Source organism: Lissotriton vulgaris, chromosome 2_1 (genome assembly GCF_964263255.1).
Source record: "Lissotriton vulgaris chromosome 2_1, aLisVul1.2, whole genome shotgun sequence".
Taxonomy (NCBI): domain Eukaryota; kingdom Metazoa; phylum Chordata; class Amphibia; order Caudata; family Salamandridae; genus Lissotriton; species Lissotriton vulgaris.
In genome coordinates, this window is record NC_141687.1 from 1347014185 (window position 1) to 1347034478 (window position 20294).

Sequence of the window (20294 nt, forward strand, 5' to 3'; positions counted from 1 at the left end):
TAGGAGATTGCTACCCAGAGAGCGAAAGTAGAACACCACCGAGCGGGAGGCCTTTGTGGTGGTATGGGCCCTAGAGAAACTGAGGCCCTACCTGTTCAGAACTCACTTCCGGGTCCAAACCGACCACTGGCCCCTTTGGTGGCTAATGCAGATGAGGGAGGAAAATCCCAAACTGTTGCGGTGGTCCATTTCCCTCCAGGGGATGGACTTCACCGTCTAACACCGGCCAGGGACTGACCATGCCAATGCGGACAGTCTATCAAGGTTTTTCCGACTCAGTGAGGAGAACTCCCCAGGGGATGAGTAGTTCTCCCCACCTTTCAGCTGGGGGGGGGGACGTGTGTTAGACCCATCCTTCTTGGCATGGGCCGCCTTACTGCCAGACCCCCCTGATTCCCCAAGACTAGTAACTTCCTCCCCAGGGCCACCACCCAATTCCCCCCCAGTAACAGGCAGCCTAGCACCAGGAACCCCCGAAAGGAACACAGGGCCGCCAGCACCATCCCCCCAGAGCCGCAACCTCCGAGAAGCCTGGGCTCCCCTCGGCCCCTGTCCCGCGATGGGTGGCGATCCTTCCCCCCAGCAGGATGGGGCGGGGGAGTTTCTCTCACATCTCCCGCCAAGAGCGGCCCCTCTCCCTGCCAGGCAGACGCACAGCCCCACCTCCCGACTTCAAAGACTACAAGCGCCAGATGGCCAGGCGCGCCAGTAACCAGCCCGAGGCACCAACTGGGGAGTCAAGACTTCAAAGGAACAAGAGGAATATAACGACGAGATCTGGCTGGAACAGGCAGTGGATTCTTAGACACGAGGAGAGCCCTGCTGACGCTGTTGCGGCTCCTGGACTGAAACTCTGGAAAGACCCCCGAGCCCTGCTGACACTGTCGCGGCTCCGGGACGGACGCATGGTGAAGACCCCCGAGCCCTGCTGACACTGTCGCGTCTCCGGGACGAAACATCGTGGAGACTTCCCCGAGCCCTGCTGACCCTGTCGCGGCTCCGGGACGGAACATCGTGGAGACTTCCCCAAGCCCTGCTGACCCTGTTGGTGCTCGGGTACGGAACATCGTGGAGACTTCCCCGAGCCCTGATGACCTTGTCACGGCCCCGGGCCGGGACTAGCAGAGAATGGCCCGTACCCTCATTCGCACTGTGGGGTGCCGTAAGGATCAACTCTCCCACCAGTACGCGCCGTACCACCCGCATGCCCGGCTATTGCGCCAGAAGGATCCCAGACGGAGAGTGTGAACCGTACTCAGGAACGCACCCGCTGGTGCGCCGCTCCTCTTCAGTTCCACGAGTACGGACCGTACTCAGGGACGCACGCCCTGTGCGCAATGTCAGCTGCCCAACAGCCGGAGGAGATATCCCAGTGGCCACAAGAGGGGCGACTCGGATACTGCGCCTGCCTTGCATCAAGGGCACCAACGTACACCACGGCTCTAGGATTGGGAGCTGTCCGCTGGGTACGCCACGCACCAAACAGGCAGCACCAGGTCCTCCTCAAGTTTTTAGAGTTGGATACCGGATACTTCTGTATGGCAACTACCCCCTGATCCCGCGGCTCGAAGATTGAGAACCGTGCGCCGGACACCGACTCCCAGTCCCCGCACCAGGCGGGCAAACCCCTCGGCCAGAGCAGGCCGGCCAGACTAAAAACTGTGAGTAGAGCCAGGATGCCCTGAAGTCTCCCGCACACCACCCCTCCGTACATTGACCCCACTTTTCAAGAGGAACCTACCTTCCCGATTGAAGTATAGAACCTGGGACAAGAGAATCCACTGTATATAAAGAAATTGTTATACTTAAACTCATTGGTGTGGTGTCGATTTGTAGTGTGGTGTGGATTCTGTACACAAAACCTCAAGTGCTTAATCCCCCCTCGGGAGGGTCTGACTCCAGTACTCGGTAACGTTTTCCTACAATCACAATCAATCAGTGTAAGTCAGTCTCTACTTGCGTGTGCGGTCTCCTTCATTGTTCTGGTCCATGGCAGTCTCTCACATGATGTCGACAGCAGTCTGCGAGGTGACATCAGGCAGCTGCACACCATCGAAGTCCTCAGGTCTAGGGGTGGACGGACCGCAGGCAGTTGCCAACTCAGAAGATCTTATTTCTCGAGCCTCACGGTACAACTGAGTCCCCAGTGTTGCAGCTGCTTTCCAGAGCATCCCCGCATTCCATCTTACTCTGTTCTGGCCGTGGCACCGCTGCCCGCGTGGACATGCTTCCCATTCTTCTTCACTTCCTCCAACTGCGGGTCCTCTTGTTGGCTGTCCTAGTTAGTTCTTCGTTCGAGGGACAAGGTCCCGTCCATAGGCCTGACCTTTCCAACCAGTCCCATGTCTCTTCAGGTGATTCAAAGACACGGGTGGTACCCTTAGCCGCCACCCTCAGCTTGGCAGGAAACAGCAGGGAGTAGGGGAGTTCTGGTTCGCATAGTTGACGTTTCACAGTAGTGAAAGTGTTCCTTGGCCTCTGTAACTGCAACTTATAGTCCGGGAACACCATGATCGAGTTTCCACTGACCTTGAGGTCGGAGAATTTACGAGTTTCACGCAAGATTGCGTCTCTATCTCTATAGTTTAAAAAGGAATGGTCTAGGCCGAGCCACTGGTGGGGGCTTGTGGGCCGGTACATGGTGTGTTTTTTGACTATGAAGTGCAGTGACAGTGTCCCCGGAGGCAGGATGTCTTGCAGCCAACGCTTCACATAAAGTTCTGGGGTCCGGCCCTCTTCTCCCTCTGGAAGACCCACTACACGAACATTATTGTGGCAAGAGCGCCTCTCTGCATCCTCAACTCTGTCTTTCAATGTGTGCACACGATTTAGGATGTTTTGTAAGGCTGCAGCGTGACTTTGGGCGACGGGCCTCAGTTCCGATAGCCTCACTGACCCACCTCACTGCAGAAAGCACCCTGTATGCCTGGTCACTGATATTGTGCCGCCTCATAATGCTGCAGCAGGTGATGGGGAAACACTTGTCAATTCCAGGTACTCCAGCCCCGCGCCACTCCGTAATGGCCATCACTTTGGTGTAAGGGGCACCGCAAACATAGGAGCAGGTCAGCCAGTTCAGTCCGACTACAGGCGGGTGCAGGCCAGGTGCAGGGCGTGTTATGCCTCTTTTACAGGGTGTAAGACACAGCACTTCTCTTCTCCGTGGTTACTCACACAGCAGCCCTCTCCGCCACAGCCTTCAGTAACTAGGCCCTCCAGGAGCACGATACAGTCCTCGCTTACTGCCAGGTGGCTTACACAAGTGGGTCAGGGCCAGAGGTCGTGTGGCGTCGCAGTACACACATTTCTGGCGGCGTCCACAGCTCCGGCTTCACTCCACAGCACTGCATGGGTAGGCACACCCCAACAACAAAGGCTGCAAGCCCCCCTTTCAGCACCTCTTGGGCCTACCTCATGGGGTCTCCTGGGGTAAGGCCCAAATCGCAGTGCACTCCGGCCTGACTCCTCCGATCAGGGCAGTGCCGACAAGGGCTGGATATGTACTGTCAGGAGCACCAACAATTCCACAGGCAAAGTGGTATCACGCCTAACCGCACGGTGCCTCCGCAGTCCCAGCAGCTTCTTTCCGTCTGTCACCGTGCTCCCGCGCCCGCTCCGGAGCCGCCCAGGCCTCTAACCCGCTGTTGCTAATATCGCAGGTTGTGCCTGCGCTTTTGTTTGCTACGGGATCCCAACTGCAGCTACAGCCTGGGCCAGTCAGGTATTGCTGCTTACTCGTACGGATGGGTCGCATTCAGAGCATGTATTTGGATAAGTGAGGGATTAGTAACGGAGCACTAGGAACTCACGTCCACCACGATGGCTCGCTGGCCACGCCCTCTCTCCCCTGGTGAATCATGCTTTAATTGCCTTTGTCTGTAATCCTCCCTTTCTTAACCCTGGCCCAATCTTGTAAGGCAACTTCTCCTAGCTGTATTAGCCAGGGTAATGGCTTTGATTCCATATCCCTGCAAAATCAGCTCATTTATCTGTTTTGTTTAGGTTTCATTGACAACGCTCTGTCTCCGCTAATCCTAGGCTCTTAGAAATTGAAAGCATTACCTGCAATATTCCAGTGATAGAGATGCATACACCGTCTCTTACATTAGCTCGCCATGGCTAGTTAAGGTACAAGTTACTTACCTTCGGTAACGATGTATCTGGTGGAGGCGATTCTAACCACAGATTCCTTAACGTTGCATTATCCCCAGGCGTGAGACTGGATCCGGAAAACTTTTCTTTTCCCCAGCATCTCTGCGCGTCGGGGGCGGTACCGCGTGACTCCGCCCTGACGTCGTCCACGGGCGTGATATCAGCGAGGTCACATAAGGCCCACCCCGGCGCGCCAACATCAGTTTTCTTCTGAGAACTTTTCCGCACCATCCCGCGGAGCCATCACAAACAAAAACTGTGAGAATATGGGAACAGTGTGCGAAACAGCTGAGAAACAGAAAGGAAAGAAGCAAATGGTGGGGAACAGCCCATTCGGGAAAGTGCCAGACACTGTGGCACCGAAAGTCATAGAAGGAAAGAGCAGATCTCAGCCACTGCAAAGCAACCCTGCAAACAATACAACATTCTCCATGGAGACAGAAAAGAAAAACATATGAAAAACTGTGCAGCAGACGAAAGAAGTCTGCAACCACAGTCCATTAACAGTGAAGGACAGAAGAGTAACGACAATTTACCGCAAGACAACGCCACCAAGGAGAGTCTCGTCCCCTGAAAGAAGCCACGGCTGAGGCCCAGCCAAGAGGCCCAGCCAAGAGGCCCCAACTCAGAGGACTGCACATGAGTCAAACTCGAAACAAGGAAAGAGGAAAAATATGAGAAGGCCCCACACTGGAAACACCAGAGTGTAGGGACGAAGGAGCACCCATGAACCTACCAGTCAAGTACCAGAAAGGAGGAATGGATGCAAACCCACCAAACAAGCACCCCGCTAGGGAGGAGTGAAAGAGGGCACTTGCAGAAGACAAAGCACCCAGAGGTAGGCGAGTGCAGAAGTGCAAGCTAAGGGCTCTTGCAGAACAGGGAGGAAGGGCGGGTCGTGAAGGAATCTGCGGCTAGAATCGTCTCTACCAGATACATCGTTACCGAAGGTAAGTAACTTGTACATCTGATAGAGACTACTAGCCGCGGATTCCTTAATGTAGAATAGATACCCTAGCCATACCCACGGGGAAGGAGGGTCTGCGAGAGGACCCCACCAACCTGGACATAACAGAGCGTCCCATAGGGGATGAATTTGACGGACATGGCGAGTAGCCCTGTGCCCCCAGGCAAGGGGAACCCCTACAGTCAGAACACCACCGATCCCAAGGGTGATGCGGAAAGAAGAAAGGAAGAGGAAGCCCGTTCACACTCCGCAGAGGAAACCGGGGCAAAGCAAGAGGAGGCTGAAGCACCACACGCCTGCATCAGGCAACAAAAACCTCCATCCAGGGCCAAGGCAAGGAAGAGGAAGAAGATCAACCCAGAGACACCAAGGAGATGAGGCAGAAAGAAGGCAAGTCCCCCCTCCCCGGAAACACACCCTGCGAAGAGGGCAGCTGATCCTACCACAGCCAGTAGTCAATAGACCAAACAGAACAGAGCCTACAGCAATAAAGCAGGCGGAAGCAGAAAGAGCAGCTCGGGGACACCCAGGAAGACAGGGCAGGGTGCGCCTGAAAGAGGGAAGAACAGAAATCCATCGCAGCCCCCAAGACGGAGAGCGAGAAGGCGAAGAAGGCCCCGGACACACCTCAGGAAGGGGTCCGCGCACACAAGACAAAAAGATGTGGAACCTGAGCCATGACGCCAGGCCGCAGACAGCAGGGCAGACCAGGTTAACAACGCAGTGACCCTGAATAAGGATACCCCGGGGCACCGCCAAAGGCATTCCAACCACCTAGAAGGGAATTGCACCTTCAACATACTTTAACGCCAGGAAGAGCAGAGGCCCGCAGGCGACCACAACTTACAAGCACAGAGCAAGCTATATAAAAGCTACCACTACCCCACCTAGGGTATGTTAGTCCCAAGACATGGAAACCCTCTTAGGAAGAAACTTCATCAGCAGAGGACAACAGAAAGAACCGTGGGAAAAAGCCCAGCAGAGGGCTTGCAAGCAGCCAAAAAGAAAAAGACAGAAGGCCTTATCTCAGGACCAACCTGGTGCAGATAACCCAAGCAAAAACACACAGCAAAAAGGGCCGGCCAGCAGCCAACAGAGCCTCAGTCCCAACAAAAGAGGACTTGCAGGCACATGAATCACACAGATCACACAACTGGGGGCGACCCGCCCCAACGAAAGAACAGCTCCCAAGAACCAGATCAACCCACAGGTCACTGAGGAGGAGGAGGAGGAGGAGGAGGCCGAAGCCCGGCCAAGAACCTCCGGATGACCGAGTCCGCCAGGGCGTGGACCAAAAGAGTGCCATCGAAAGGAAGATCCACCAGCCGTTCCCGAACATTTTCCGAGAACACACTGTCCCGAAGCCAAGCATGACGGCGAAGGGCAACCGAGGAAGCCATGGCACGAGCAAGCACCTCCGAGATGTCCAAAGCGGAGCGAAGAATAAACACCGCCAGCTCCCGGCCATAAAACACATGGTGCCACAAGTCAACACAGACACCCTCGTGAGAAGCGACAGATCCAAGGGACTCCGCTGAGTCCCACAAGCAAGAGGTGGCCCTAGCCAGCACACATAAAGTGTTAAGGACCCCCCAGGACCGCACTGGTCGAAGCAAACATATTGCGCTCCCAAGAGTCCAGCCAACGGGCCTCTTGTGATGGTGGAGACAACAGGGACGGCAGGGAGGGTAAAGCAGTCCGCAAAAGGGGCCCACTGGCAGAGGGGTGGAGGGAAAGAAACACCGGGTCACGCGGTCCTGGAAGGTGCCAGTGCAGAAAGTGTTGGTGCACCAGATACACCGTGGCAGAGCGCCCCTAAGCCCCTATCAGAGAAGAACGGAGCGAACCTTCGAAGGGAAGCAGCAGCTCCCTCTCACCAGAGCCCTGGTGAAGAACCTCCAAAAGATGATCCGCAGGGAAATGAGAAGCCGGATCACCCATGCGCAAAATTCCAACAGCTGTGGAAACTGCGCGAGCGAAGGACATACCCGCCTCCGTAGGGCCCACGGTGGGGAAAGTAGTCCTCTGTTCGCGACGTCTGCAAGCTAAGGCAGCCATCCCCTAAGCCAATCAGAGTGGGGAAGGGCCAGGTCCGGAAGGGAGAAAGAGGCACGAGGACTGGGGGACCTATGGTTCCTCTGGCGAAAACCGCGGCCGCGGTGATGGAGAGGAGCTGGCCTTTGATGACGTCGGGGAAAAAGCCACGATGCAGCGGCCCGTCTCCGGCGAGGACGACACCAGCAGGCGCCCAGCCTCCTGGGAAGAGTGGACGTTCAAAGATAAATCAACCACCTGACGCCTGTCCGTTGCCATAGAATCCGCAACCTGGAGCAGGACGTAGTCGTCGTCCAGCGCCACCAGAGACGCCGGACAGGCCCCCACCACATCACACAGCGTCAGAGACCGGGCCAGAGCCAAGGCGGCTAAGGGGCTCGACCTCCAACGAGGCAGCCGCCTGCGTGGAGGGACGAGAGGGACCCGGGGAGTGGCAAGGAGACCCCTGTGGCGCCGCCAAGGCCAACACGACCTCCAATGAGGTGGCCACCTGCTTGGAGGGACGAGGAGTCTCCCGCCAGCCCCGACCCCTGTGGTGCCGCCAGGGCCAGCAACTGGCAGCGCTGTAGCGGCGTCACCTGGGCCTTAGGCAGGATCACCTTGTCAAAGGGCCGAGAGTGGCTCAGGGATGCAACCCGAGCCTCGACTAACTCCCTCGACACCACAGGGACTCCCGCAGGAGTTTGCGGCGAATCCGGGGAGCCGTGGCTCGAAGGAGAGACCCCCGAAGGGCCGCACCCCAATGGCACCACATCCTCCAAGCCTGGATCCGAACCAATCGGCTCCGGGGCCGGAGCAACCAGTGACGCCACGGAAGGCCCCGGCACAGAGCAAGGGATCCACTGACGTCATAGGAGGGGGAAGGCGGAGAAGCCAGCGAGGCCAGCAAAGCCGCCGCATATGTCTCCATCTGGGCTCTCGATGCCCCCTCACCGGGAAGCGGTGGATAGGGGGACGATACGCGGGCTGCATCACCCGTGGAGAGCCCACGCCCCCACCAGGCCGGAAACCACCCTCGGGGCAAACTATGACACTTACCGACAGGGGAGCAACTCTCTTGCGGCACAGGAAAGGGATGAGGACGATGACGGCTGCTTCGAAAACCTTCCGCAGAAGCTGATCGAAGTTACGAAGCCGACCTGGACATGCGAGCCAAAAGAAGTTTCATCCGGCGCTCCCTTCGCGACTTCGGCTTCAACCGTTGGCACGTCTCACAGTCAGTGGAGCCGTGATCTTACCCCAAACACCACATACAAATGAGGTGAGGGTCCGTCGCCAACATCAGGCGTCTACAAGTTGAACATGTTTTAAAGCCGAAGGCATCCGCACACTGTTCCCACAAAGCACACGCAGTAGCGAAGGCAAAGGCCTAAACAGGCCCAGAGCACAAACCGGATCCGCGTTGCACGCGAAAAAGGAAAAAACTGATGTCTGGGGAAAAGAAAGGCTTTCCGGATCAAGTCTCACACCTGGGGATTATTCTACATTAAGGAATTTGCGGCTAGTAGTCTCTATCAGAAAATAGTATAACAAAGTGTTGTTCTAGACTGCTTTTTAGGTCTCGCCTAGTGTCGCAGCGCATGTGCTGATCGCTTTACGAGATCTATTGTCGTCGCTTTGCTTTTGGAAGTGGGGTTGGTGACCGCCCTGTCTCCCTTAGGCCCCGCCCACTCGGACTGGACTCGTCGTCTGTTGATCGTCATCCGTGCTGCGTCTCTTCACTTCTCCCTTCTCATGAGGCGGCGGGTGTGTTTATTTTTAACTTCAACCGTGGGAGCGCAGTGACTTTTCATCCGGCGTTTGGCAGACAGCCGTCTGTCTCCCACTCTGGGTCTTGCTGGTTGTGCCTTTAATGCGGCGTTTGGTGCTGCAGGGCCCGAGTGTTGTGCAGTGGAGGGGGGGATTGCTGTATAAGGCGTGTTTATTTTTAACTTCTGCTGTGGGAGAGCAGTAACTTTTCATCTGGCGTTTGGCAGACGGCCGTCTGTCTCCCGCTCTGTGTCTCGCTTGTTGTGCCTTTCATGCGACATTTGGTGCTGCAGGGCCAGATTCTTGTGCAGTGGAGCGGGGGATTGCAGTACAGTAAGACCAGCAGGGAAGGTGCTATGTTTAGGGGTACAGGATCATTGATGGGGCGACTGGAGGAAGAGAGGGGAGCGGTTACAGAGAAAAACACGACGCATAAGAAAGGAGGTCCTTTAACCCTGTGTCTATTAATGAATGCCCATCTTTCATCACGCTCGTCATCTACTACTCATTACTTATCCCATCAACGCGCTATCCTCTCACTGGCCAAAAACGTTGTCTTCGCCTGTCACCTGTTTGCACGTTATTCCCACTCGCCTTCTCATCTTTGAAAGAGTATGTGGTTGTAAAGAAACCACACTCAAAAAGGTCCACCCATACATCCCCCCCGTCACCAGTTCGATTAACTCATCAGCTGCCAGGGTCTGAAAGTGGTAAGCACATGACTAAAACGTGGCACTGTGTGGTGCTGAACATCTTTGGCAGGCCCAATCCTTTATGTACTGGTTCTAAGTAGAAGCTGCAGGCATGTTTAAAGATAATTAATAACAAATATGTTACTCGCCTGCTATGGTGAATGCAACTCCATGTCATCCGGTTGCCCAGGGAACAGAATAAAATATTACGGTTCTGGGAAAAGCTCCTACTCTCTCAGGACTTCTAAACACCCTAAAAGAAATAATGGGCTCTCTCTAAACTTTAGTGATGCCGTCCTATGTCGGGAAAAAGGGGCACAAAGGCTTCGTTTTGTCTATCTATAGCAGCCCATCAGTTAATAATGGCTATTAATATCTGGTCGTAGCCAGAGACTTCCAAATATTTTTTTGTCTTTCTCTGCCTACTCAACATTGCACAAGATGAAACACTGCCTGCACATTGCAATAGATGAAACACTGACTGCTGAGGCTACAGTTTTGAAAGCAGAGATCATGATTTATGATTGTCAGTGATCTTTAACCCCTTAGAAGCGGATGACAAAGCCAGCTCGTCATGGGCGTTACCTGCGCTGTGTTCATGACGAGCTGGCTTTGTCACGAAAGCCGCGATTTTGAAATTTCAGCGTGCAGCGGGAAAACCCGCTAGCGCGCATGCGGTTAAATAGTTTGTATTACCGCCCTTTCGTCATCTAGGCCTTCATAACTATAAGGATGCAGCCCGCTATTTTGTTTTGGCTACTCAGGTCATCATCAATGTAGATTCCATCAGTTATTTGTTAATTGTTCAATAGATACTCCTGTTTAGCAATCAGATACCCTGAGAAATACCTGTTTATTTTTTAAAGTAGCATTTGTAATGCAGTATGTCTCGTCTTTGTTTTGAAAACCTGCAAGCGGTGTGTAAACAAGCACTTTATAGTTATAGTCCTTGATTACGAAAAAAAGACACAATTAAAGAGGCGCAGTTACGGCAAGCCTTGGTTCTCGTAAGCAAGGACTAGAAGTACAAAGTGTGTTAGCAGGTTTTCAAAACACATAAATAAAAGGCATTGACATTCACAATACCAATAGATCAAGCTCTTGCAAATGCGAGACCTTTTGCATTGCAAATGCTTGTTTCCACAACCTCTTTGTTTGAGGATATTGCAGCAGTTGGAATCTGCTTGCAGTGGGCTGAGAGAAGGAGTCGGTAAACAAAATTTTGGAACTAAGGGTGATTAACTGGACTTTGATATTCAAATTAAAAATACTTTCATGTTTAATTCTTGAATGCTCCATTTGACCAGAGTGAGGTTCTGATTGACAGTGGCAGATGGGTATATTTTCACTTTTTACTAAAAGTGCATTTCTAAAGTGAAAATTACTTGGGTTTGTGGAGGTTCTTCCCAATATTATTAGCAGTAGTTATTGGAAGAGGGTGCTGCAATATTCCTTAGAATGTCAAATACTGTCTTTCACCAAAAGGAACAATAGTTTAGTCATATTTTCCATTCCATTTAGAAAATAGTTGATTATGTGTCTCTGCGCTTGAACATGTATTATGCTATAGAAATTACTGTATGCATTGGAATGTTTCCTCTTAAATAAAGTTGGTTCTAAGTATTAATTGTCTCTAAGGCCCATTACTAGAAAATATTGTTTGTATTTTAGCATGCAAAATGAAAAAGTATTGGAAGTTGTAACTTAAAATAATCTCCGAACTTTTGTATTTTTCAGTTCTGGACCCCCAAAATCAATGGGCCACTCGTCTGTTGTCTTTGAGGACTGCATGCTGATTTTTGGTGGTGGCAAACCAAATGACAATCCAACCAGTCACCTGTGGAAATTTCAGTTCTGCTCACAAACTTGGAAAAAGATTTCATCTAAAGATGTGGTTCCTATTTCAAAAATGTACCATTCGTTGTTAGGAGTTGGTTTGAGCTTTCAACAGAATTTCAAGTTTTCTAATCGAGCAAAAGATAATTTTAATCAAACTTTGAAGGAAAGCCAGCAGCCTCGATCCACTTCTAACCCTTTTCAAACACAGCGTTCTAACAAAGTGTCTACTATTACGAATGGAATTGAAATGAAAGTATTTACACAATGTCCTGGTTTACCTCTGTCTGCCTCAAAGCAGACTTTTTCTAAATATTGTGCAACAGAGGGTCAAACTGTACTCTCTGAAGTAGAGACTTCCTTTTTAAATCCTATGTTTGGTTGTCCTGAGGAAAATGAAGAACTGACTGGGTTCCCAAAAAAAGATGATGATGTGACTATACAACACAGAAACTATTCAGACGTTGCAGTGAACCATTTTCCTGATGTCCTCCTCCTTATAGGTGGCAAGCCATTGGCTGGTTGTGCCAGCATCTCACTTTGGCAAATGAAAATGGCATAGATTTAATTATTCTGTTTGGAAAAAACTGTCTGGCTGATACAGAATTGTTTCCACTGTGCCCACCCAAGTCCACTACATTCTCAAAGCTTGAGGTGGCAGTGCTGGAAATGTTATCTCTATGAAGCATCTTTTTAACATTTACTAACCTCACTTGACATAAATTACTATTTTCCTCTAAGGATTTATATCAGAACTCCTGTATATGTTTTGAAAATAATCAGACGTCCTGTTCTTGAAGCTGCTATTTTTACACTAAAACAATGAAAGATTCACTCCAAGACACAATGTGGCTAGTGGAAGAATTATGAATTCAAGGAAACCGTCCTCATGTGTCTGTTTATGGTTTACCTGAACAAGCAAATGTTCTCTCCTGACGTATATGTCAAGTTAACTGGACAGCAACTAAAACCTGTTACAGTTCACCAGGCTCTTCATGTGATATTGTTTTGGTAAAGGAATTATGCCCCATTAAGGTTAAACAGTACCTTCATATGTAGATCTACGTCTTTTAGTTTGGTTGTTTTTTCAATTGATACTTGGCAAACTTGCTGAGCCACTGAGGACCCTATTCTCTACTGATTAGTTTATCCCTATGTAGTGCTAAGAATGAACTAAATTATTTGAAATGATTTGCGAGTAGAAGGTAACGTGACCTGAGTTCTGGATCCTACAATTTTCAATAATCATTATAAACATAGGATTTCTTCCCTATGCTTGCACAAATCCTGTAAAATTTCTTTAAAAAAATAGTCCATGCATTGATGTAGAGGTGAAAGCTGTCATTTTCCGAATGCAGGCTTCAACAGAACAATTGTTTTCAGAATTTTATTCTGCCCATCAATGCGATATAAATACTCCATTAGGCTTCAATGAAGTATGTAACTTACCATATGATACAATCAAGAAAAAAATCCAAACTGGTGTGGGAGAGAAAAACCATGAAGTAAAAAGCCTGTTAGGTTACATTTATGCAGGCTTGAAACATATGCTTTCTGCTTATTTAAAGAGCCAACAGAATCCACCTGCTTGCATGTGTTGTGCTAGTAGTTGCTTCACAGGTTAATTTCCGGATTTCTGGCTCATGCCAACAGGATCTAAAAATACATCAAAGGTTTTTGCACCCTATTTTTGAGAAAGGATACTTTCACAGAATTTGAACTTTTTTAATTAGACAGCCTACAGGTGTCTGATGTTTTTTAATCTTTATTTTTACACATTTGAATAGGAATTTTCAGATTGTCTTCACATTTTATGAAGTGTCCTTCACACTGAAGTGTGAGCAAAAAGGCTGCCTCAGACGCACATAATTTATGTTTTTTCTGCTTACCACCCTCGCATTAAGTTAAGGAAATGCAAATTCTGTCAGAAAATGGCAAAAGAGCTTGGAAGGACTGTGAGTGGATACGCCTGAGGAACAAACTTGGAGAGTTCATGGTGGAGGAAGAAATATTGTTGGCTGGCCAAACTAGTACCTCTGTGTGTGTCCATGTACACCCCAGGCAAGAATTCTTGAATATGGATATCAAGTGAGAAGAAGCTGCATCGCCACCACTTCCATTAAGCCACATTTGTCATTCCTGCTTACGTCATAGCATGGTTTCATACCCACGTGCTCTCTGTCGAAAGAGAGTTTAGCCACTGGTACAATATCTATGCTGAAGAAAGAACACTATTAGACATAAGAAAAAAAGTCAGGTTACAATACACTAAAGTGATTGACGTCCAAGCACCATGAAGATATTTAATATTGAGGGGCCGAATCCGATCCCGCTCGGAAAGGCACCGAACGCGATCTGGCAGGAAAAAGTACGAGCCGTATGCATGTTTTCTGCTCGACTCGTACAGCTGTATGAGCGAGCAAGTACGATGTGAGCAACGTGAAATTAACTGACCGAGTCGTTTCTGGGTCCGAACCGATCCGTACGTCTCGTCCGTAAGTAAACCGTGCCGGGCAATGGATGCCATTTACGACCGAGCCAGTACGATGCACACGTCGGACAGTCGGTGCGAGCCGAAGTTTCCGGCTTGCAAAACATCTGCCTTACGACTCGGACACAGGGGGAGACCCAAGGGTCTCTCCAACACAGGCATGTACGGTGCAGATGACACCAACGCATATCCACTGTAGGGGTGCCCTTGTGCGAGATTTACCAATTCAGTCAATGGGAGCCCATGTACGCCTCATACGACCGGCTCCCATTGACTTCTATGGGAGTCCGACTGAACGGACTCGGTCGGAGAGCTTTCCGACCCAGATCGGAATCGGCCCCTGAGTGTTGAGACTCTCTTCGAAACATAATTCAAGAAGGTCAATGTTTATGACCACACTGTTCAGGTCATCGTCGGTAGGGTCAACAGTGGTTTCTCATTCATCTTCTAGGTGGTTATCTTTTTCGCCACCACTGGAAGTTTCTCTACTCAATCAATCAATCAATCATGACACTTGTATAGCGCGCTACTCACCCGGAAGGATCTCAAGGCGCTTGGGGAAGGGGTTCGCTACTGCTCGAACAGCCAGGTCTTCAGTTGCTTCCTGAAGGAGAGGTGGTCCTGGGTCAGCCGGAGGTGGATGGGGATGGAGTTCCCTGTCTTGGCCGCCAGGTAGGAGAAGGACCTGCTCTGGCGGTGGCTCATCGGATGCGTGGTACGGCGGCGAGGGCGAGACTAGCAGACCGTAGCTGGCGGGTGGGTGTGTGGAAGGTCAGGCGGTCGTTGAGGTACTTGGGGCCCAGGTCGTGGAGAGACTTGTGGGTGAGGAGCCTGAACGTGATCCTCTTGTTGACGGGGAGCCAGTGCAGGTCCCTCAGGTGGCCGGAGATGTGGTTGCTTCGGGGGATGTCCAGGATGAGTCGGGCGGAGGCGTTCTGGATGCGTTGGAGTCTTTTCTGTAGCTTGGCTGTGGTTCTGGCGTAGAGGGTGTTTCCGTAGTCCAGTCGGCTGGTGACGAGGGCCTGGGTGACCGTCTTCCTGGTTTTGGTCGGGATCCATCGGAAGATCTTGCGGAGCATGTGGAGGGTTTGAAAGCATGAAGATGAGACGGCGTTGACTTGTCTGGTCATCGAGAGGGAGGCGTCTAGGATGAATCCCAGGTTGCGTGCGTGGTCGTAGGCTTGGTGGCGGTGCCCAGGGTTGGGGGCCACCAGGGGTCGTCCCAGGCGGAGGGTGATGGTCCCAGGATGAGGACTTCCGTCTTGTCTGAGTTCAGTTTCAGGCGGCTGTTCTTCATCCACTCGGCGACGTCTTTCATCCCTTCGTGTCGGGGTCTCTGGTGAGGGAGAGGATCAGCTGGGTGTCGTCGGCGTAGGAGATGATATTGAGGTTGTGTTGGCGTGCGATGGTGGCGAGAGGTCTCATGTAGACGTTAAAGAGGGTGGGGCTGAGTGATGATCCTTGCGGGACGCCGCAGATGACTCCCATCAAGAACCCCCTGGATAGTAATTCCTGCAGATCATACACTTGAGGTACCACTGCTTGACATTTCCACCAAAACCGGTAATGGTTCTGAGGGGCAATTTGATGTCACTCATCAGGAAAAATGCCTTTTATCACTGACACATCTAAACTCCCCATATGAGGTCTGTGATAATCCCCTCTCAGATGTTGAACCACATCATTCACCAAGAAAATGCAAGATGTAATCAAATCTCATTCTCATCTTATACACCTACCTTGCTTACTTCATGGTCATTACCTGTGAAAGACATTCTAATGTTCTAGGGTGTGTTGCTCTGGTGTGCAACAATGTTTAATATCCAGGTAAAAGTCCCTCACACATCAGCGCCGTTACAACTTCAATCTGCTTCTTGAGCAGAGCCATGTTATAACATTTGGTACAAACTTGCAAAGGAAATGTTTCTCACACCAGCCTCAACCAAAAGGCATCATTGGAGAAAGCTAGCCTTTCTGGTGGGCATTACATCGGCCTGCAAAGTAAGCAAGCTTCAGTCTCTATCTGTAGTATAACCTTACACAATATTGTAGCACAAACTCTTTGTTTTAAAACACATCTTTCCTTTTTGCCAAACGTGTTATCGACTTTCATATTAATCAGACAGTTTCACTGTCAGTTTTCATCACTAATCCCTCCTGTCTAGTAGAAAGATACTTCCAGTTCTTAAATGAAGGTGGTCTTAAAATTGTAGTTCGATAGTCATGTTTTGTCATTTATGGTCCACTCCACAATGTTTTGTCAATATCGATACAGTCCATTCCCCCAAAGAATAGTTTCTGGCTTTGTCTTTAGCTATCAACTAGCCAACAAACCTAGGACTCACTCAACACAAGAAAAAACGAATTCTGTGGCTTGGTTAAAATAATGCCCCATTGATTCATTAATGTAAGGTTGATACATGGAGTCTGTCCTCCCATTCCCTAGACTTTACCATCTAGAATCTAGAGCTGATGTTAGCTGGCGAAGCTACTCTGAAGCAGGTTTTGGGATAAGTTTTTGATTATGAATGATTTGTCATGGATTGTTTAGCTGCTGACTGTTGAGGACCTTTGGATTTTTTTAGATAAGCTTTCTTTTCTACGGTTATGACTTTCAGTGAAGATCCTACAGTGCAGAAGGAAATATTACTTGTATTTGTAGTTGTACATTGTGGGAACCTTCAGTGAAGTCATAACCAACCATCATATCTCCCTGGTCTTTCCATTCTAAAAGGCAAATTGTGATTCAGTTACATTGAAGAATCTGCAATTTTTTTATGAAAAAGAACTGAGGTAGGGTGGGTGCATACCAATACAAAGCATGCTGTGAGATGAAATCTGCAGGATCTCTGAAGGAGCAGGACATATTGTTCACTGTTGTTTACATTTAACGTAATAGGCTGAATTTTCGTTCATGCCCTTCTCTCACTCGCAGGCATTTGAGTCGTCTTTTTCTTGATTGCTGCACATAAAATGCAATGTTGCCTTATGTAGTATTTATATATTATAGATGGATAAAAAAATTGACCTCTTTCTGTTATGGAGGTAAGACCTGCTTTTGGATAATGACAGCATTAACCTCCAAACTAATGTATACATTTTTGGAAAAGTATCAGAGTCCCTTTAGAGAGGCAGGAATATTCTATGTTTTAAAAGTGTAGGGAAGATCCCTCAAATGCAGAAATAGGATTACAAGTAAGTGACATTTCCTTTTATATTTGCAATATTCTTTTTAAAAAAAAAATACACAACAATAACGGTAGAATTTGAATTCAGACATTCTTCTGAAGCAGCTCAGTTTGACCATTAAAATTTGTACTTGAGCCTAATATTTCAAGCCTATCCTGGTGAAGCTTATCCCCTAGTGTTCCATTTTGTTTTTAGGATGCTTTAATGTATTCACACCAAAGTTAGATGTAGGGGTGAGAAAAATCGCAAGGTTGGGCCTATGTATCTTTAGTTTTCTTCTCAAAAAGTGCATTTATTTATATATAAATTCTCTATTCTACATAGTTAATAATAATTTCTCACAATTTATTATAAGACTCGCTCTTAAAAGGCTACAGATAGAGTTTTTTGTTAAGTTGCCCTTTGTATTTAGTTCTCCATAAGAGTTGATGCAAACTGCTTCTGAATACTGAAAAAAAAAGTGACAGCTGAAATATTTGAATTATTTCAGCCAAGTGTTATTAATTGGGGCTGCTTACCCTTCCATATGTATTTCTGCTCATTGATACACTACAGAGCAGGACCAACCATATACAAATCCGCATTGGTGCTGCTCCTGTATGAGTAGTCCAGCCCAAAATGTCAGGTCATGTCCCCTACTGTGTGCATCAAAATCAGCTGTTCGGGCTAGTATGGCAGCATGTGAAGAATGTAAACAACTAAACTGTGGTAAAAGACTGAGTGATAACATGAGGGCTAGGTTTAGACTTTGTATGAGCAAACAAAATGTCCCATTATGCCCTATGGCAAAACCATAACATTGTAGAAATATATTAGTAAAGCCATTTTCCTCACAGGGTCTATTTTATACTTGGCTAAATAGAATTTCTAAAATATATTTACGATGGATTATTCTGAATGAAGATTTCTCCCTTTTAGAATATCCCCAGGTACCAGACTTGATCAAGGGAATTCTTCAGGAATGCTTCTGTAGGGTGGCCCAATGTCGCTTGGCTGAATCTCTGTAAAGCTTGCAATTCATGGAGCGGAACGAGATTTAAATGTCGCCCCTGCGCACTGATGTCCTTTACTTTCTTTACGCACCCTTCAAAGTGGATCTAGAGCTTCAGTTTGCTTTGCTACCCTTTGGACTTACCTTGTTCCGCGGGTATTCTTGAAAGTGATGACAGTAGTCACTGCTCATCTACAGAAGTTAGGAGTACATGTAATCCAGTACCTCGATGGTTGGCAGGTGAAGACGAGCATGCCAAGGTCATTGGTAGGCCACCTCCAGACGATGGCTACAATCCTGAAATTGTTGGGATACGGTATCAACTAGCCAAAGTCACACCCTAATCCTACTCCATGGATCCATTTATTGGGGGTAATCCTGTATACAATAGTGTTCAAGGCTTTTCTGCCACCACAGGGAGCCCAGGACATCCAGGATGTGATCCAAATGTTTCAGGATCAGTACTGGGTCTTGTTAGGGATGGCTCTGAGGTTTCTTGATCTCCTGGCCTCACATATTCTTATTCTGAATGTCAGGGGGCACGTGTGCACTGCAATAAAATCTCATTACCTGCAGTAGACCGCAATCCTTTCTCACCTAGCACTTACAGTTGTGACAGATTTGTTATGGCTGGGTTGCAGAGGTTAACTTGAAGTGGTGGTGATAAGAGGCATCTGGTCTCAAGGAGAGTGTCCGTTCCATATCAACATGTTGGAGCTTCAGGTGATCCATCTCGTCCCGAAAGCCTTTCAGCCATCTACCAGAGACAAAATGGTGCCGGTACTCTCAGACAACATGGCTGCCAAATGGCACTGCAACAAGCAGGGCAGAGTGAGGTCCTGGACTCTGTTCTGGGAGGCACTTGGTTTATGGAGAGGACTGGACCAACAGAACATCTTTCTGGTCGCCAACTACCTAGTTGGGTCCCTCAGCACCTGGTCATTCAAATTTAGCAGCTATTGCCTGGCAAACCACGAGTAGAGTCTCCATCCCAAAATAGGGCTGGTCGTCTTTGGTCAATGGGGAACGCCCTGTGTAGGCCTATTCACCACAAGAACGTCCACTGTCAGCAAATTGTGCTAAGGTGTTCTCTAGGAAACTTGTTCTGACTGGAATGAGGGACTCATCTACGTATTCTCTCAACTTCTTCGAGTTCTAAGGAAGATAAAGTCAGACCGGGTCCAAGTCATTCTCATAACCATGAACTGGCCCAGGAGAGTAATGTACTTTGATCTGCTGCTGTAGTTGAGTGTTTTCCCACAGAACAAGCTTTCACATAAGGAGGACATACTATTTGAGCAATTGGGCTGGCTTCTACAACCAAGCCTCCACAATTTGCACCTCTGTGCACAGAGATTGAGCAGCAGCAGCTGAATGCCACTGATCGTGTTGGTGAATGTCATTGTTGTGGCCAGATGCTCCTCCACAAAGTCTATCTGTGCTGGAACAAATGTGTTGCTTGGTGTGGTGTTTTGAAAACTTTCTGATGTTCTTCAGTTTGTTCGATGTAAGCCAAGCAGGGCTTTGTGGTGGGCATAGTGACAGGTTATTTGATGGTTCTTCCAGCCTGACTAACCATTGTTTAAATCACCAATTGTCATGAATTTTCCAAAAAGCTTGATACAGGTTTCCACCAAAGCCATTTGTGATGCCTCAGTAGGACCTTAATCTTGTCTTTACATTTCTTATGTGCATGGTTTGCTGTTCTTTGAGGCTTTTTATTGCCATCACCTCAGCACACTGCATGGGTGAACTGCAGATGCTGTCTGGACATCCACTCTACCCCGCTTTTTTGCCTATACAAACTGGTGTTGAGAACGCAGACTGCATTCCTTATAAAAGTCCTGACACCTTTTCACGTTGGCCAATCTATAACTGCCAGCGTTCTTTGCTTATCCCTCAAAGAAGAAGAAAGGCTTCAATGTCTTCTAGGTGGGCACTTAGCTTTTACATCAGCCACACAAAGGAATAGCAAGTGGATAATCAGCTTTTAATGTGTTTCTCAGGTGTGGATTGCCCTTTGCATCAAAATCTGCTCTGCATTCCCCAGTGAGCTCATTCCATCAGAGCCACGGCCTCCACTAAATCTTTGGTGCAAGGGATGTTTGTACTAAGTATCTGCAAGGTCATCAGTGCATGCATTTTAACAATAAAAAAGGTCTAAGGATAGAG

At 48.9% G+C, this 20294-nt stretch overlaps 1 protein-coding gene across 1 annotated transcript in view; it reads left to right on the forward strand.

Annotated features, from left to right (window-relative positions):
• LOC147732589 (uncharacterized) overlaps positions 1–12909 on the forward strand; it is a 428162-nt gene extending 415253 nt beyond the window's left edge. Inside the window, exon 8 of the mRNA XM_086957108.1 lies at positions 11353–12909. Within this exon, the coding sequence (XP_086813234.1) occupies positions 11353–12013 (661 nt within the window). The 3' untranslated portion in view covers positions 12014–12909. The remainder of the gene's footprint in view (positions 1–11352) is intronic.
• The last annotated feature ends 7385 nt before the right edge of the window (positions 12910–20294 follow it).